Source organism: Chanos chanos, chromosome 8 (assembly GCF_902362185.1).
Source record: "Chanos chanos chromosome 8, fChaCha1.1, whole genome shotgun sequence".
Classification (NCBI taxonomy): domain Eukaryota; kingdom Metazoa; phylum Chordata; class Actinopteri; order Gonorynchiformes; family Chanidae; genus Chanos; species Chanos chanos.
In genome coordinates, this window is record NC_044502.1 from 25,174,683 (window position 1) to 25,193,562 (window position 18,880).

General features: G+C 38.8%; 1 protein-coding gene across 2 annotated transcripts; it reads right to left on the reverse strand.

Annotated features, from left to right (window-relative positions):
* Positions 1-222: 222 nt before the first annotated feature.
* On the reverse strand, positions 223-11,905 carry mag (myelin associated glycoprotein). 2 transcript variants are annotated; one of them, XM_030782343.1, is made up of 9 exons: positions 11,548-11,905; positions 10,976-11,272; positions 5,679-5,936; positions 5,156-5,416; positions 3,471-3,779; positions 2,912-3,011; positions 1,415-1,517; positions 725-781; positions 223-381 (listed from the first exon to the last, which is right to left on the reverse strand). In XM_030782343.1, the coding sequence occupies exons 1-9, from the start codon at positions 11,888-11,890 to the stop codon at positions 223-225; spliced, it is 1,887 nt and encodes a 628-aa protein (XP_030638203.1). In that variant the 5' UTR covers positions 11,891-11,905. The 2 variants fall into 2 exon arrangements, with proteins under 2 accessions (XP_030638203.1, XP_030638204.1); XM_030782344.1 differs by lacking the exon at positions 725-781.
* Positions 11,906-18,880: the final 6,975 nt, after the last annotated feature.

The following is an 18,880-nucleotide window of genomic DNA, read 5'->3' on the forward strand; positions in this document are numbered from 1 at the left end:
TGCCAAATCTCAGCCTCTCAGCATGTATTGGCAGCTATGAAAGGATAGGCCTGATCGAATTCTAGTGTGGGCAGAACACCCAGTTTGTGGGCTAAGTGATGTAATGGAACTGTCCAAAACAAACTCTTTTTGGATGAGGTGGTTGGGGTTGGGTAGAGCTGATGGGGCACACAGATGCCAAAATATCATGCCAGGCTAAGGCGTTAGGGGAAGGATTGCAATCTATTTGGTCTTAATCTCAGTGTATTCGCTGCTGTCTTCCCTAGTCCCTGTTGCCCTGCCTCGTGGAGACCCTCTAATGAATGACAGGGCAGCGTAGTTCAGCTCCTGTCTCTCCAGGCTTGCCATAGAGCTGACAGGTTGAGAATCTCCTTCCTCTCCCTGCAGAGAGAAAAAAAAGTACCAACAATAAGGGTAACTGGCAAGTTACCATCAGCATTTGTGACATGGAGGAGTGACATTCAACAAAAGGTCAGGGTTTACCGTTAGCCACAGGTGAGACCAGGAAAAGCCATTGGCATAACGAGTTAGCACACAGGTCATAATGAGAAAGCAGTGTTACAGATGAAATATTGAGAAACAAAGAAGCATGTCTAGTGAGAAACTCTGTTGCGATAATCTGTTTTATTTTATTGTAGTTTTGGAGAATTGGAGAATTTGATCTGTGTTGTATACAATTTGATTTTCCATGTCTCAGTTTTGCTCTTGATAGTCGTAGCCTTACCGTAGAACTCTCCTCTAGGATGGAGTTAAACTTAGAGCCCAGGAGCTCAGTCTTAAGCTGTTATGTTATAGGAAAGAAACAGACAGAAATGCAGAGAAGCAATGAAAGAGGAGAGCATAGAGGTCTGGAAAAGCCGCAGCTAACAGCATACAGGTTTTTATTTCTCTATTCATCATCCACACATGGCATGATAACTGTACATCCATTTGTATTAACTCTGCAAATTATCAGTTGCTTGCTTGTCAGTAAGCACTGACAACATTGTAATGGCTGAATACAATCAGTTGTATAATAAAAGCTATTTCAAAAAATCTTGTCAATGCTTTGCCATCATATTGGCGTCAGTGATCCTGCCCTGTGTGGATTGGCCTTTATCAACACTGGTAAGAGAACTTACACTGTAGGTTACATAGGTGCAATAGAGGGACAGGTTTTGGGGGGGAAAGGGAAAGGTATGTTTCTTTACCTTCACTGTCATGTATGTAGCATTAACTGACCTAACAACAAAAACAAGTTCCTTTCTATGTAAGGAGAACAGCTAAAATTCTAAAGGTAAATAAATAAATAAATAAGTAAAACTGACTAAACATCACTAAATGAACAATCTTTTTTTTTTTAAATCCAGCTATTATTGCTGCAGTCATTACTGCATTTCCATTCAAAATTGTATGCATCATCACAGTATCTCACCACTTTTTTCCTCAGACTCTGTTTGTCCTTCTTGACTGCGCTGTAGAACATTGAGGGGTTCTCCGGTTTAGATCCCAGGTCCTGCCCAGGATTCCCGTTCTCTCTGGAGGACGGAGTCAGATGATCATACTCTGTCTCACTGCCTCTCTCTAGCTCAGGGCAACACAGTAAGCCTGGGCATCCATTTTTATAAGAAGGGTATCCTTTTTCACCCCCACCTAAGTTAACCTGAAGGCCATTGCAATCCAAATAGTCTGACATTATGATTTAGTGGTTTGGATGGAAAGAGATTGCAGGATAAATTTCATGTTTTTTTTTTTCAGAGCAAAATATTGTCTGGTTGTTTGCTGAAGCACTTTTGGTTAAGTGCCTTTGCTTAGCTTAGTTTAGCAGTTTGGGGCTAGAAAGCAACAGAAGAGCAAATTGAGCCTGCAATGATCTTGTTAGTCTGTTTTTGTTTAAAGTTTAATTGATGTATGTGGCAGCTGTTTTCTTTTTATCCATGTCTGCAGTAGCTGTTTTCTTTGCTTATTATTTGCATACCCCCTCATCTTCATCATCACCTCATCATCTTTCAAAAGTGTATTTTTGCTGATGCTTGTTGTGTCTCCATGGAATAGAGGTAGAAGATGTGGCCAAACTAAATGGATGTCTAGGCTTGAGTGTTTCCTTACTCTGCTCTCTTAATGACATGAATAATGGGGTGCCATGGCACATAGTGACCGTAGGACCTGATAAATAAATCTCTTTACAATGCTATTCAACTGAGTGCGTACCCTTCATAAAGAAAGAAAAATCTATAAGCATAAATAAATAAAATCAATGGCCTATATATTAAGATGCTCTCTTCCTTGACCAGGCCTGCTCATCACGGCACCAGTGGTTTTATGTTTCTTTAATTATTAGCCTAATAGTGAAAAGTGTTTTGAAGACCAGAGTAATTATGTTGTTGTCTGGGTTATTGGATTCTATCTCAAACATGGCAAACATGGGTGTAAAAAGACGTGTTTCCATAGAAATGTTACAATTAACGTTCAATATTTTCTCTAGGTGGTTATATTTTTAACAACCAATATATATTTGTTCCATTTTCAGTAGAAATGCATAGTTTGCAAGCTGTACTGCTCTTTTCATATGACATCTTTTTTTTTTTTTAAAGCATTGATAATTTTGGAGTGTACTGCATTGAAAATGATAATTTATTCATTTGTTACTTATGAAAAGGGAATTTTGTCCTGAGACTTCATAACCTGGAATGTGGTGATATCAAAATGAGACACTGTCACATTAGTATGTTTAATGAAAGTCCTGGAAAAGGTTTTTGACTAAGCAATGAATTCCTGACAATAATTGTAATAATTTCAAATAATAAGATCAATTCAAAATGCAATGATGATTTAATTGTGTTTCTATGGCTAAGACCAGATGTGTTACAGAAAGTTATGAACAGACCCCAGCTGCGAGGTCCCAGCTCCCAGCCTAAAGCATGTAACTCACTTTTTGTTGTTGTGGCCCACATATCTCACTGCTGCGATGATGAAGGCAATGACTGCCACACCTCCAATTGTCCCCACAATCACAGCCATCATATACTTCTCTGGAAAATAACATGTACAAATTCTCACTGATATGCTTTAATCTACCTCATCTACCACACTGGTCAAACAATATTCTGATCTTCTTAGGTTTTATTTATTTTTCAATGCAGGTCATACTGTCCTACATGTATCACTGACATAGCTTGCTTCCTTCAAGTCACAGGAACCCAAACTACCACTTCCATAGACTCAGCTGACCTTTAGAGAATAACATGTAATTGTAGTTTCAGTAGAGTTAATTTTGATACTGATCATAGCTTTTTCTGGGGGGGAACAGGGGGTCACAATTTTAACAAAGTCGTCTTCTATGAGCAACTTCACCTACATAAAGTTTTGAGTTCAAAATAAATGTTTTACCACATGATAAAGGAAAGCGATACATCGTCTCTAAATCATCAGCTGCTTTCACAGAGTAGAGCCCTGTCTTGGGTGATATTCAGGATTGGTGGCCCACTCACTCTCTTGCTGTAGCTCCAGTCGGATTGTTTCTGCCCCGTACATATTGGACATGCTACAGTGCACATGCACGGCTGTGCCTCCATTGTTCGCCTGTTCACCCTTCCCGCGGAGTTTTATCACAGCAGTGGAGGTGTACCCATCGGTGTGAGTGTAATAACTGAAGCGTCCATTCGTTTCATTGATGGTGATGTTAAGGTCAGGCAGGTAAAACTCGATAACAGGCTCTGGGTTTCCTGTCGCCATGCACACACACTGCACACCCTCTCGAACCACTGTGCACTTGGAATCATCCAGAAAGATTGGGGCAACTAGAGAGGAGAGGTTTTAGTTTATATATACATTTTTTTCAATTACATAACAAAACACTTTACCAGGTAAAACAGCATTTCTGTCCGTACATTATTTTTAGGAATATTTAACTGATAACAGTGCTTGCTCTACCTTCATTTTCTATTAGCAGTATTGTAACTTGTAAATTTTTGCTTTCTTTGTACAGCTACATCACACAATCAATTGCGCAGAAGAACTGTATTTTTAGATGGCATTGAGGAGCCAGGAAAGCTCCTCTTTTATGGGAACAAATCTTGTATAGTGCTTTGTGTCTATACAAACATGTTCAAAGTTTTTGTTTTTGGTCAAATTTATGATATTTTCTCCAAGTAATCCTCACTTGTTAATAAAGTATGTACACCTGCTTTATAAAACTGTAACCTTCTAGTTTTCTCTTTATAAAGGGTTCAATTTACAGCAAATAATCATCAGTGTGGTTTTGTTAGATTTGATCATAACTAGATTATTTTAGTAAAACAAAAGCTAGCTATACATCTTTTTAGTGTTTTATATCAAAATCAAGGTGATAGTCAGACACTTTAGCTTGCAATTGTATTAAGCAAATGTATCGACTCTGGCTTTAGTATTTTGGTTACTTAATGAATCTCTGTTCATTTCTAATTAAAGAAAACAGTAATGTTTGGATTGCAAACATGATAACATAGGAAGGGTGAAAATCAGATTATAAAACTAATTATATGATTAAGTTTTGGCTTCTCCCAAATCAATGTCAAGTCCCAACTGCTAAATAGTATGATTTGCTGGCAGACATTTTGTCTTGTTTAACTGATGGTTGTAACCAGAGCTGATCTCATGAACCCACAATTAAACGATTCCCCATCGATCTCAGAAATCCAGAAGTGACAACATAGACTCTCATCACTCAGAGACTTTCATCATAATAGAGATTTCCTCCCTCTGTCTTCTACATTAGCACCATTCTGCCTTGTAGTTCAATGGACAAGATAGCATACATTTATATGTTGGAGAAATGGATCATTTGCGTTTGCTAACCCTCTTCAGCTCGGGGAAAGTAGCAGACATAAAAGAAAATCCAAGTTGCTTGATAATCCTTGGTAAGGGGCTATTTTCTTTGATTTCCACAGTGTAATTAACAATCAATTATTAACACATACTGAATTTATTCATTTTTTAATTTAACCTGCATTTGACTTCTGAGATGTCCTCTTTTTCTGCGTGGTGGCAGCAAATACCACTATTCTCATACCATGACAACCACTTATATATTCTATGTATTGAGCTATTCAAATGGCATAAAAACTAATCCTGAAAGTTAGTACAATTACTATTAGTTAGTACAGTTACTATTTATCTAGTGTTTTTGACCACTCACACTCAACAGTGATGTTGAGTGAGCTGCTGGCACGGCCGTATTCATTCTCAGCCAGACAGCGGTAGTGGCCATGGGCCTGCGGCGTGACCTCTACCAGTTCCAGCACAGACAGCTCATCAGCTGTGATGGTGCCCACCAGTTCCCCATCCTTCAGCCAAGTCAGCGTGGGTGCAGGGCTGCCCTGTGTGCTGCAGTGCAGGGCCAGAGAGGAGCCCTCCTGCACAGTGAGAGATTCGTTCACCCATGGCTCTCGAGGGGGGTCTGCAGTGGGAGAGAATGAGAACAATGAGAAAAATTTGGAATTAGAGATTAATGTGTCCTTTTATTTCTGGTATAAACCTGGTTACAAGTTACAGTGTATGATGTATGAACATAAACCGTAGAATTAGAATGAACAAATGGATAAACCAATATGAATAGATAAACAAATTTTCAGAGAAAGATATGCTGATGGACAGCTGACTCAAATTTTTGACAGAGAAATTAATTAGACGTAGAGTACAAGTAGAGCACAGAAACTCACATTTTATGGCTAGGTACATGGAGGTGTTCATGGACCCATAGTCATTTTCACCCACACAAGTGTAGACACCCTCCTGGACAGGAGTCAGGTCCTCCAGATAGAGCGAGGCATTGAAGGCTGAGTCTGATGATAACTCCTCATCTCCAAAGTGCCAAGAGATTCTGGGCATTGGGTTACTGTCTATCTCACAGTGGAGCACAACTGAACTGCCCTCCATTACCTCCTGAGAGATGTTCACCCACACTGAGCGTGGGGCATCTGGAAAATACACACCAAGAGAAAGATATGGTCACTATTTGATGCCATGGATATGGTCAGTATTTAATGCTATATACACATAGCATTGTCAAAAACCACCAAAAGCACAAATTTTGAGGATACATCTGTTTGAATACGTTATTTATGCTGTGATACATACTAGAACCTGCAGTAACATATAAAAGAAAGCACAAATTCCAGAACAAATAAATACTGAAGATCCACTTCCATTTTTCCAGTCAACAGTTTGCAGCTGAGTGACCATTCTCTTTTAAAAGTGTGTATGTATGACATATCTGTAGAATCCCAATTAAATAGGGAATTTCAGCAAATTTTCAATTTTTCACTCTTGTGTCCCTACTTTAAAAGAACTCATGATGAAATTTGGTTCTTGACCATCAAATATTCACCTGTGGAGTTGTTTTAAAGTAAGTACAACCAACTACAACCAGTGCAACATTAAAAGTACTCTGTTTTGAACCTTATGGTTGCATAGATATATCTAAAATGTAGTGCAGTTTATAGTTTCAGCCTGTTCACAAGTGGTAAATCATATCACTCATGTTGTAAATTGGACAATATGCAAGAAGACACGGCCATCAGAAAATCAGTAATAGAAAGCAGCGACACATATTGGCTACATACCAGAGAAGACCTGGCCAAATTGTTGCCTGCCTGTCAGATTTGGCCCATATTCATGTGGCCTATTTCATTTTGGCAGACATGACACCAGTGCTATTACTAGTGAAATATGTAAGAGCAGGACATAAAGCTGCTGCTTTTCACTTCCAATCCACTAGGGGTCACTAGCTTTAGAGTACAATTGTTGCCTCAAGAGTTGGATTTAGATAGCGGCAGAAATATCTCTTCCCAGCCACTAACAGGGCATTTCTCAATATGTGCTCTTCTCTGTGCTTGCGTTCCCATGGACCTGTGAAATATCATCGGTCACAGCCTAAATACTGTTCCATTTCAAAGTTCGCATCTAGCCAAGTACAGATCAAATACCTGGAAGTGTTCTCGATTCATGGGTTTTATCAAGGATGCATCAGGAGGTCATTTGTGTGAACCTGAGTAGTCAAGTATCCCAGAATGCATTTCACACAAATTGGCAGCAATGGCAGCAGAGGAACAAACACATAACTGTAAGTTTCGTATTATGGCTGTTGTTCTGTCACCAAGTGTGGTTTTAAGACTTTTTTAGGCAATAAAATAATCTGTCATATTTCAAATATGGGTTGATAAATACAGCACCTTTTATAGGCACACATCGTGAATATATATATATATATATATATATATATATATATATATATATATATATATATATTTTTTTTTCCCCATTAATATCATAATTAATATATTTTTTAAAATGAAAACAAACACAGGCAATTTGTTGTATTATATTATGTATTATTTTATTGTAAATATCAATTACAGTGAAGATAAAGGTGAAAATGCAGGGTAGACTGTAGAGCCAAGCCGAGCTGAGCTGGGGTGTCAGCAAAAAAGCCACTGTCCCAAATGCAGACTGAATGTACTCCATCCTTGGGGGTCTGGACTCAGCTGAACTTTAAAAATCAGAATTCCCAAGAGTGGGAGTCCGTACTTGACGTATTCCGTATTGAGAGACACCCATATAGACAACAATATGGAACAAGATGACGTCACACAGTCCTTTGTAAAGCACCACTTTATAGAAAATAAGAGCAGTATTAATTTTGACTCACATATTACCACATTTTCAAAGTGCTCTCACAGAGTGAGCAAAGACAAGGCTAAAGAGACTGCTGTTGTCCAGGTATTAGCAATATACATGCGTGCATAGCCTAGTGAATGTGAATATAATTAGGATGTGAAATCGTGTGTCGTTTTCTTTTCCTTTAAATGAATGAAACAAGGTCATATATCAAAAAGCTTCTGGTGAAGAAATCACTCTCTGACTGGCTTCTGTCCTGTCTGAAAGCTGATTGTTTCCAGTAGTTATCCTTTACACAAAAATATAGGCAAGGTTTTACAAATTATATGCTTTTTAAAAAATGTATTTCTTCTGACCATAACTCATTATTCTATTACATTTTTGGCCCAACAAGCCAAATAGAAGAATCTATAATTCAATAACTAATAATTTGGCTATGGAACAATGTTCACCATCACAGCAGATTACTTGATGGACAGGATATTTCTTGATGGAGGAAAGCATCCTGCCTCGCAACACACTGACTGGGTTGATGGGTTCAGTTTCAGTCACATTTGAAGACACTTGTCTTCATCATACCTTCAGCCTTCATCAGGATGAGATGAAGGATATCCTCTGGAACTACTTTGCGCTTACAGTCCACCCATAGTGAAGCTTTTAGAGACTTGAAGTCCTTCTCCCAGGCCAAACTAAGGTGAAGCACATTGGGATAATTGAAGTGGAAAGTAAAATGGTTTGGAGCCAGTTGTTCCCTGTAATGCGCATTAATCAACCCAAAGGTTGCTGCTGTGATCAGAGGTCACAGATCAGAGCTTGAATGGCTCCCCATTGTGAACTGTGAAATGATTTAGGTCTAACCACAGGGAATCGGTGCTCATGTGGCTGAGATACCCACACACCAGGTTGGCAGGCACTTTAACCTCACTGCAAATGGTCTGAAGCAGTCCATCCTGGTTGACTGAAAAAGCTGGCTTGTGGACATGGAGACAAATTACCGGAAGGTCAACATTCCAGTCACTGGTTTTGATGCTGCTTATGCCCTCAGTGAAGATGTACTGAAATACAGTGGACTGAGGAGCAAGATAACAGGGTCAAAATCTTGAGTGATGTTTATGGTGCAGGGTACAACACGCATAGCTCCATGACACTTGCAGTTCCACCCAGTGCTATGGTCACATTCCACACACATTAAATTCAGCATGGAACTGTGCCGTTTTCTTGTAGCTGGAAATTGTCTTTAGGAAAAATTTGTCCAGTTTCATTTTCCATTTGGCTTGAGGATGTTGTTTCAGCTATCTCATGAAAGACCATCAGATGCTGCTCACCACTACGACCATTAATTTGTGAGCTCTACCAAGTCTTCAAGAAGTCTTACACTCTTCAGCTTTCAAAAATGTAAGGTTCTCAGGATTTACATTGGACTTTGACAGAGCATTATCAGAATTCAGAGCTGGATCAGTGTTCTTTGACTGGTGGAATGGTGACTTAGTGCTGGCAGCTGTAGTGTGGTTGTTGATGACAGTAGCTGATGGTGAGAGCTGACAGACCAATCTTGCCTGGTAAAGAGGTTAGGGCCAACGCCGACCAGCTTGAATAGTGTACAGAACATACAGTCTGGGGAGGAGAGACAAGTGGTGGTATAAGAAAACAATCTTCTCCTTCAGCAAGTGCTGCAAGGCATGCCAACCAGGGCTGGGTGCTGGACTAACTTGATTTGGACTTTTATGGTGATGCTCTGAGGGATCGCCAGGCCTTGACATGGCACTGGTAAAGCTCCCGGTATATCCCCACACACTGGCACTGCATGCAAAGTTATGCTCTGCCTGATGGCAACAAATCAAATTTTGGTAGGCAAGCAGATGTCCTGGCACCGGTAGCAGAAAGGATAACTCTTGATGCAAGGGATAACAGAGGATTATGTCACTGAAATACCTTGGTCTTTTGGAGCAGACTGGGCAACTGAAATACTGGTCCTTAACTAAATAATAGTTCAGTATTATCTGTGGACATTGTTTGGTTAATGTGCGATACGGATCAGGTAGGACTAAGGGGAAATGTGGGGTGATGAATTTCTGGTATGTGACTAACATAGGCTTTGTCTTTGGTAAGAGAGATGGCTTGATAGATTTGAGACATTATTACAGGTAGCTGTGATATGACTGTGTTTGATTGTACATGTATGTATGTGATGTCTCTGAAATGAGAAATACATACAACAATGTCCATACACATTAACTAACTGAAGGTGCACATAGGTTAGTAATCTGCTTTACAGGATAGAGACACTACTATGATTTACATGTTGATGAAAAAAGTCAGTATATTTGCCAAAACAAAATTATATGACTGTGATAGATTATAATACATTATAACCTGTTTGATTAAAAGAACGTGGTATTTAATAACTCTCCCCATAATTAATAACCAACAAAACTAAAGTTAAAGCTGTAACAGCTTATGAACAGAAAAGCTAACACAACCTAGAACTTTATATCAACCACAAATGAACACTGTGTACTGTCAGATATTTACCAAATCTACAGGGATTTTTTGTGTGTGTTTGTTTTGTTTTTGTTTCACTGACATAAAATGTGTTTTTACAATTTAATATGCATGACTGTGTAAGACAGGACCTTGTTTCCAGTTTTAGAGGAGGTTGGGGCATTTTAGATTACCTTTCCTACTTTTTTTTCTTTTTTAATTTTGAGTGGTATTTTCTCAGATTCTTGTCAGAATCTATTGTCTGTGTTTGTTATCTTGGATGATATATCTTACATAATTTACCATGTGTTGCCCTCATCAAAAAAGTATTAGGCAGCTATTTCTAGTTAGATTGTTTGGCTGCATTGTTTTAATATACACATGTAGTCTGTCTTTAAACCATTCCTTTAAGGGTTTATTATTTATTTATGAAATGTTGATATTCTGGAAGTTTACCGTCAAATGAATGATCTGCCCTTCCCTTTTTGTGGGTTTTTTTTCCATCTTTTTCATCATTAGGAGTGAGAATAAATATCGCATTACAGCCCAGTTGTGTTGATATAGAATTTGTTTATGTCATCAGAAATATGCTCTTATGGTCTGTTTTTTACTTACAAACACATTACACAACCTGAATATTCAAGCTCTACTACCCCTACACATGAAATGAAGAGACAACAGTTTCTGATGCATAGTGTATGTGTCTGCACGTTTTCTTTTACAACCGTGCCAGCGAAATCAACTGTACCAAGTTTGTGAAAATCAGAAACTTGACATTGTCAAGCCCCAAATATTTTTCCACCAGTTGCTGAACTGCATTCGGTAGGCACAAAATGGGAACTCTTGGGGTGTAACTTACATTTAATATCCAGCGAAATGAGCCGTTCGTAGATGAACGTGGTGTTAGGGTAGTGAACACGGCAGCCCAGGAGCTGGCCATTGTGCACAGGTCGAGGTGTAAAAGTCAGGGTGCTGGACAGCACAGCTGTGTTGCTCTCTTCTACGTAGTCTGTAGTGAAGAGAGGTTCTGGCAGATAGTCTGTGTACATCCAGTGAATCTCAGGACTCATATCTGGGCAATTGTCTGGGGCATAGCAAGTCAATTCCAGACTTTCATCGCTGACTATCTCCTCGGGTACATCAATACTAGGCTGATCTAAAACAGAATGAAAAAGAGGGTGAGAGATGTAAAACCTGCTTTATTTTAGTTTTTGTTTAAAATTTATACATTAAAAAAGGCAGAAATTAAATATTAAATATTTGACCAGAAGCATTAACAAATCTTCTGACGGTTAGCATTGAATGAACTGCTTAAAAAGATGCTTTAAATTCAAGAAAATAAATAATTTGTGAGCTCTCTTCTGATTGTTCAACAGCAGATGACCATGAGCCCACTTATACGGCAAGCCTTACTTCCCTCTGGACACTTACCCAGGACCTTGAGTTCAGTGAAGTCTGGGTAGGTGAACATATTGGCCCCGCCCAGGTCTGCACGGAAGTAATACCTCCCTGAGTGTTCTGGACCAATGTTACTGATTTGCAGGGTGCAGTTCTTCTGTGTCAGGTCACCCAGGAGCTTGGTACGGCCTTTATAGCTCTCATGCACAATATCCGTGCGTGACTTGAATACTACAGGAGGGAAAAGTTGCGGATAGGGTTGGCCAAAGTACCAGATTCCATGCACACCACGGTAGGGCCGGACGCCTGAGGGGTACATAAATGTGCATGGAATGACTACACAGGAATTGGTCATGGCAGAGATGTCCCGTGGCATCCATACATTCCACTGGGCACAGACATCTAAGAAAAGTGGAGAGTGGAGAGAAAACGTGAGTGAGAGATAGATAAAATTGGGGGGAACATAGCACTCTGTTTGATGAAGGAACAGACAAAAAAAATGCAATGTTTGAGGAACACAGATGTCACCATTCATCCATTTCAGTATTTCTTAAACTGACTTAAGTGCATTTTTCGCTTTCCTTCTGAAATCTTCTAGGCCCAGTTGTTCTGAAGTAATCTGATCGGATTATGGCTATCGGATTGGTTCAAATCTTGAAAATGGGTTGTTCAAAAGAAAAAAAGGATTCTGAAATTGGATTAGATCACGTAATCCAGTCTTGGTTTTGATCTAGATCAAACCCTCAGTATGTGTTGTTCAAAACAGGATTGGGATATCTTTGATCCAAAAAATCAGGATTATCCTGATCCTAGCAGAATAGTGGATTCAGGGTGGATTTCAGGAACAAAATGTAATAAAACTTTTAAATCGGTCTTTAACTTTAAAATCAAAATAATCCCCTAAACAGCTGTTAATATCAAACAAAAATAATATATTTCATTTTAGCTGTCATTTATCACAGTATATTAATTACAATGACACAATCATCAGAGATAAACCAATCAAAGGTAGTTTCTAACAATTTCTGTCTCTTCAAATAAAAACACTTAAAATGACCCCACACTGGTTATTCTACCTAGTGTTCTTTACATAGCTAATAACCAACATTGTCATATGTAGTCCCATTTATAGCACTGGTAATCCAGATTTGGTAATCTTGAAAAGTTTGTATCTGGATCAAGGTGATCCAATCCAATGTTGCTTTGAAAAAACAGATTAAACCAGATCCAGATCTTCTTGTCTCTTGTCTCTCTAGGAGATACTCTACGCTCCAAATCACATAATAGAATGTCTCAGAATACAGACAGTGTGGAGGATGGGAATGTGGAGGACAGCACAAATATTTTGGAGCTGAACATTGGAGGGTTGGTCCTTTTATGTGTGCGTGCATGTTTGTGTGTGTGTGAGAGAGAGAGAGAGAGAGATTTTTGTTTTACCTCTAATGACTATTAAAACAGGTAAGAGAAGATTCCAGCACTTCATGGTTCCAGCTCGACACACCATAGACGTCTAGAAGACACCTAGCATTAGATTCGATGTAACACCGATATAAGGGGAAGGAAGATATTTAGTATAGTTTAAAGGTCATTTTTACGGCGTCACTGACAAATAACGTTAACAAAATGGAATAAAATAATATTTACTCATTTCTAAACAGGATCTCTGAATTTATTGTCATGTTGTTTAACCTTATATTAATATAGAATAATAAGCTTTTCATGCACTGCACTCAAATAAATTCATGCGAGTATTACTTATTGTTCTGTGTAAATTCCTTTTAAATTTCATTACTTGTGGAGCTTTATGTTGCTATTACAGCCACCTATCTGGTAGTATTCTATCTTAATCGGTTTTTGGCAAAATAACTGTCAAAACTGTTACTGGTGCAAAATTTTGCATTTGAGACAAACAGGAGAAAGAAGCCATTCCTTGAAAATTTCAGTTGACTGCTGTAGTGCAGCCTAATGTTTAAATGAAAAAATATTTGCAGTATGGAGGCTTGGGGAGGCCCTATGTATTAATGCCATCTCCAAAATATTATTTATACACTTGTTACACATACTAACTGATATTCTTTATTGGATATCACTGTTTGGCAAGACATAACAATGAGACATTAAACCCTGTAACATCAAACCTCAGACAGATAACTAATTTCCCATACATTCACTTTGGTATATAATCACCAGGATCACTGTGGCATATGTAGTCATTTTTTGCTAAACCACGTTAGCTTTATTTGCTTCACCGCCTGATTTTTCAATCTCAGGTCACATTTTCTGTTATTTGCTGAAATATCTTTGTTGTGATTTGACCTTGAACTCACGTCTGTGCACACTTTTGTTTTTTGTCTTTTTTTTTCACTAATGTATGAGGTGTGGCTATTAAATAATGAGACTAATGCTGTAATTCAGTTTTAATGATTGTTTAATAACACTTTAATAATAGTAATAATGACTGTATAATAACCGTCTCTTTATCAATGGAGACCATTTCTGCAATCATTCTGATGCTGAGTCGTCGATCATTTTGAATGATCTGTTCATTTCGAATGCCAGGTCTTGACGTGCATGGGCATCGACAATGTTCATCATTTTCAACATCCTCTCACCTTCACAAAATCTCTTGTGCCACTCAAACACGTGCATGTGACTTGCATTCTTCCCCATAAACTTCAGTTAGCATACGAAAAGATTCAGTAGCCATTTTGTTCATTCTCACCAAGAATTTCAAATTGATGCGGTACTGATTGATTAATTGATTTTTGAACTGACCATTTTTACAACACATCAGTAAAAGCACGTGTACTTCAAGCGATGCATAACAGCGAACTGAAGACGCAAGCAGACTGAAACTTTCAGGGGTTGTTTATGTTTATTCAGGGGGCAATGCATACCACGTGGTTCATGCATGTGCGCTGTGGTTCGACTTACATAAGCCCAGTCTCATTATTTAATAGCCACACCTCGTACATTTAACACATACGTATTTTCATTGTTTTCCTGAGGTTTGTATTATTTGACATGGAAAGTTGAAACTTTCTGTGTCCCAAAATGTCAATTTGTCTACTATTTGTGGGAGACAAAGTGAACATTTTTCTTCCTAGTAAGGTCATATCCTTTTTTATGGTTTGCTTGAATGTACATGACATGTAAAGGGTTATTACATTGGTTATGATGCTTCACATTTAGTGGAATTAATTATGCAAGCAAAAGCTTTCAAGTGTGACACTTTTTCAGATAAAAAAGAAAACCATAAACACTTGACTGTTTGACAGAAGTAATCAGTCACAGAAATTCACTGTTAAATTGTGCTTATGTTTCCTCTTGCCCAGGTCTCTCCTCTCCCTCTCCTTCTGTGAGATGGTTAGGGTACAGTGACAGGTGCATATAGTCAGTTTGCTTTACACTCTCCATTACAGTTTTCTCCATATTGCTACCATAGCCAGTCATAAAGCCCAACCTTCTGCTGTCTTGCACCACTGCCTATAACATTCAGATAGGCCAGTGATTCTCAACTCCAGTCCTGGCGGCCCACTGTCCTGCATGTACTATCAGCTGTTTCTATGGGTTATCAATGGGTTGAAAGTAATGCTTTGCTTTGTATTTATATATTTTTTCTACAGCACGTGATCAACAAAAATCAGATCAGAACATCATCAGATCTTGAAATCAACACAGCCAATAGCTCTGTGATTCCCTCCATCCCTCTAGCTTGGTACAGTGCCTGTAATTCCTTTCACACACACAAGATGAAGTAATTTCACAAATAGTCAGCCGGGTTGCCTGCTTGACTTCTCTGTAAATTACACCACAATTAAAAGGTGACATCAGGCTTTCCAGCTCAGCCCAGGCGATGTACTCTTAGAACAGTGACATTCACACACACACACACACACACACACACACACACACACACATGTGCTCATACCACCTGCTTGCATTCCATTCAAGGCCCACAGTGTGGTAAAGAAGAATTAGTCACTGTGTAGACTACATGAGTAAATGACTCTTTGCTCAGACATACTGAGCTACTGTTTAACTATGTGACACATCAGACAGAGAACCTAAGCCTCAGCTTAGTGGCATCACATTCAAATGTTTTCCTATGACCTCACTGATGAGTGACACATTAGTGCTGTGTCTGTCCCAAAAGACTCACAGGAGCTGTGTACATGGAAAGAGACATGTCTTAGACCATAGTGATCTACACCAGAGTGGTGTAGGAGTTCCCAGAGACAAGAGAAGTGCATCTGCTTTAGAAATCTACTCAAAGTAAAAAAAAAAAAAAAAGCACCTTTTCACACAAAAATAACATAAATTAATCTTGCCCATTGGAAATCCAGACAAATTAGACTGTGCATGAGGACAGCAGCACTGAGGCAATGCTCCATCAGAACAAACAGGCCATTCATGAAAGAGCACAAGACAAACACCCTGTGTATCACAAAAGGGTTTGCCTCATACCACCCGAAGGTCACTCCATCTCAACACACACACACGGCATGACATCCAACACACACATGCCGTGACATCCAACACACACGCGCCACAACATCCAACACACACACAGCATGACACCCAAAAATCCTCATTCCTAACCTTCCAAGGGGCCTTTTGTTTTTTAAACTTTCACATTTTTTCACCTTTGAACTGCATAATCAGATCTTCAGAAAATAGTTTTATCACAGTATTATATGCTGTGACACAAAGTGGAATGATTATTCTCTTGGAACTCGTGAGACTAAATAAAAAAGAAAACAGTGCTGAGTAGGTCCCAGCCTCACACTTTGCCTCATTTTTGTTCCTAGAGAGCTGATGCTGGGCACTGTATTCTGGAATGAATCTGGGAGGTGTTGGAGCTCCAGTTGGCAGGTTTGACCATTTGTTTGGATTCATGGCCTAATCATTGACAGTGGGAAGTCTGGGACAAACTGAAGATAGGAGAATATTTAGATTGAATATTTTGCAATAAGAGTAATCCATTTTGAGTTCAATTAATTAGTCTCCTGTTCCTGAATGTCAAATGATCCTGTAACAATATTATTTTTACAGGCATACTCATCTTATCTATATTAAATTGTATAAAACATCTAAGAACAATCTGAGATGATGTATGTCAAAACACACTCTTCTCAGCAATTTCATCTGGAGTAATTCTATCCTAAGTTCTCAACAATGTCCCTGGACCCTATGTTATTGTGAGAAGGACTTTTCCATAGTCCAAAATGTGCACTGCCCTCCATTCAGAGAGCAGGGCAGATGACAGGGAGAGATGGAAAGAGATTGAGTGAGTGATAGACAGTGAAAGACAAAGAGCAGAGGAGAAAGGACTCTATTAAGCTAGGCCAGTGTGTAAATGTGTGTCGTGGGTTGTCCTGGTTATGCATCGAGTATGCAGATATTTCTTTCCATACTCTAGGGCCCACACCATACATTCTCTATACTATACGTCACAAATGTCATTTGGGACTAAACTCCTGGATTTACACTTTACACTGCAGTGGCTTGCTCATCTACAGCACACAGACCAATAAGGTTACATGATGGTTTCATTTTGTTAAATAAATTCATATAGAATGTTTTTACATTGATAGTGATGAAGCCAACCACGGCAAACTGAGCAATGTTATTTTTCAATGCCACACAGTACAAGCCAATATTAAGCATTTCTTTATTTTTCTCCACCTAAATGTATCACAGGTTTGAAAAAAATATGGCATGAAATTGCACAGTGGAGCAAAACTTAACAACAGAATTTCTTCCTTCATCTTTACACAAACCTATCAGTAAGCTACTTGCCTGACTTAGCACCAACAGATCAGCATGACACAACCTGATGCCTGATGTTCATTCATCTGGGCCAACCAACCAAGAGAAAACTACTTTTGGAGAATTTTGGAGAGGGACATTGTGGATTGCCAGTACCTCTGGGATACTCCTTTAGAGATGACATACAAGCTCTTTATTCCCTCCAAACCCAGTGTTACACATCATCACACTCTATACGGTCACCTGAAAGCCACACCTTTCTGCCCCTACACCCGAACTCTCTCACTTCACTCTACGTCAGCTCGGTAAGGGCAGTGAAATGAGTATGTGGTTACAATTAGTATGTATTAGTATATACAACTTGACATCCTACAGAACACAGTTGTAAGGTATAAAACAGTACAGTGCAGTGTGGTGAAAGCTAATCTAAATTTCTCATGTAGGTCTAACTTAAGCAAGGCAAAAAAAATCTGTGCAGAAAAACAAACAAACAAACAAACAAAAAAACAGTGATTTGTGAACTATTGGATAAATATTAATGTCTCGTTTATCACAAAGCGTGTTTCTGTGCTTAGCGGTGGAAAGAATGAAGAGTCTGTGCACGAAACACTGGCAACTTTGTGCAGGAGGAATGGGAGGATTTTTCCGGAACAGGCGTACTCACAGCTTGCCTCACTGCTAGCCTGTGACGCGCACTTGTCTGTACGTCCAGGCATCTACTAGACTTGCCATTGGAGCAGATGGTCCTAAAACCTTGCTGTTTACTGTTCCCTGCTGTGTGTGTGGAGGAGGAAAACACAACCTACACCAGAGCATGGCTACTCCTATGGAAAACTACTGTGTGTAAACAGATGAAAATGCCAATGACATAACCAAATAGTTGCATTATGAGAGAACAATACTCCATAATATTGTTGTTTTTCATTTGTTAACGGCACTCTTTTTAAACTGAACACATTAAGCAATAACACCATTGAGGTGTTCATTGTACTATAATAAGACAATAATCCTATGCCACTGACCAAAAAGATCAAGTTCAAATTCAAAATGTGAAGGTGAAGCTGAAGTAATTCAGTCTATGTTACAACATTTCTGACTTCAAAATCATCTTAATCAAAAGTTAACTGGAGAAAATCCTGATGCAGGAAGACAGTTTGCTCTAGAACATTTGTTTCATTTAGGCAAATCTCTAATGTGAAGTCCATATTTTAGAAGAATAGATATCTAATGTGTATTTCATTGAGATAAACTTATGTTAAGGTGTCACACCCTGGTCCTTTCGTTCCCCCTCTACTGGTCAGTTAGTGTTACTTCCTGGTTTCCCTTAGTTAGTCTTGTTAGTTCAATAATTGGTTCCATCTGTTTTCAGTTAGTTCAGCCTTGTTCAGTCTTGTGTAAATTGTGTCTCCTATGTTGTGTTGGTTACTCTGTCTGCCAGAATCTGCAACCTTGTAAGTTCCTGAATTCTTTTGTTCATGTTCAATGTTTCATTTAAATAAAACTGAACCTGACCTGCACAGCCTCTTTAACCCAGTGTGACATTAGGTTAGCATGCTAAACCAGTTGTTTTCATATCTAGGAAATTGGTGATTAG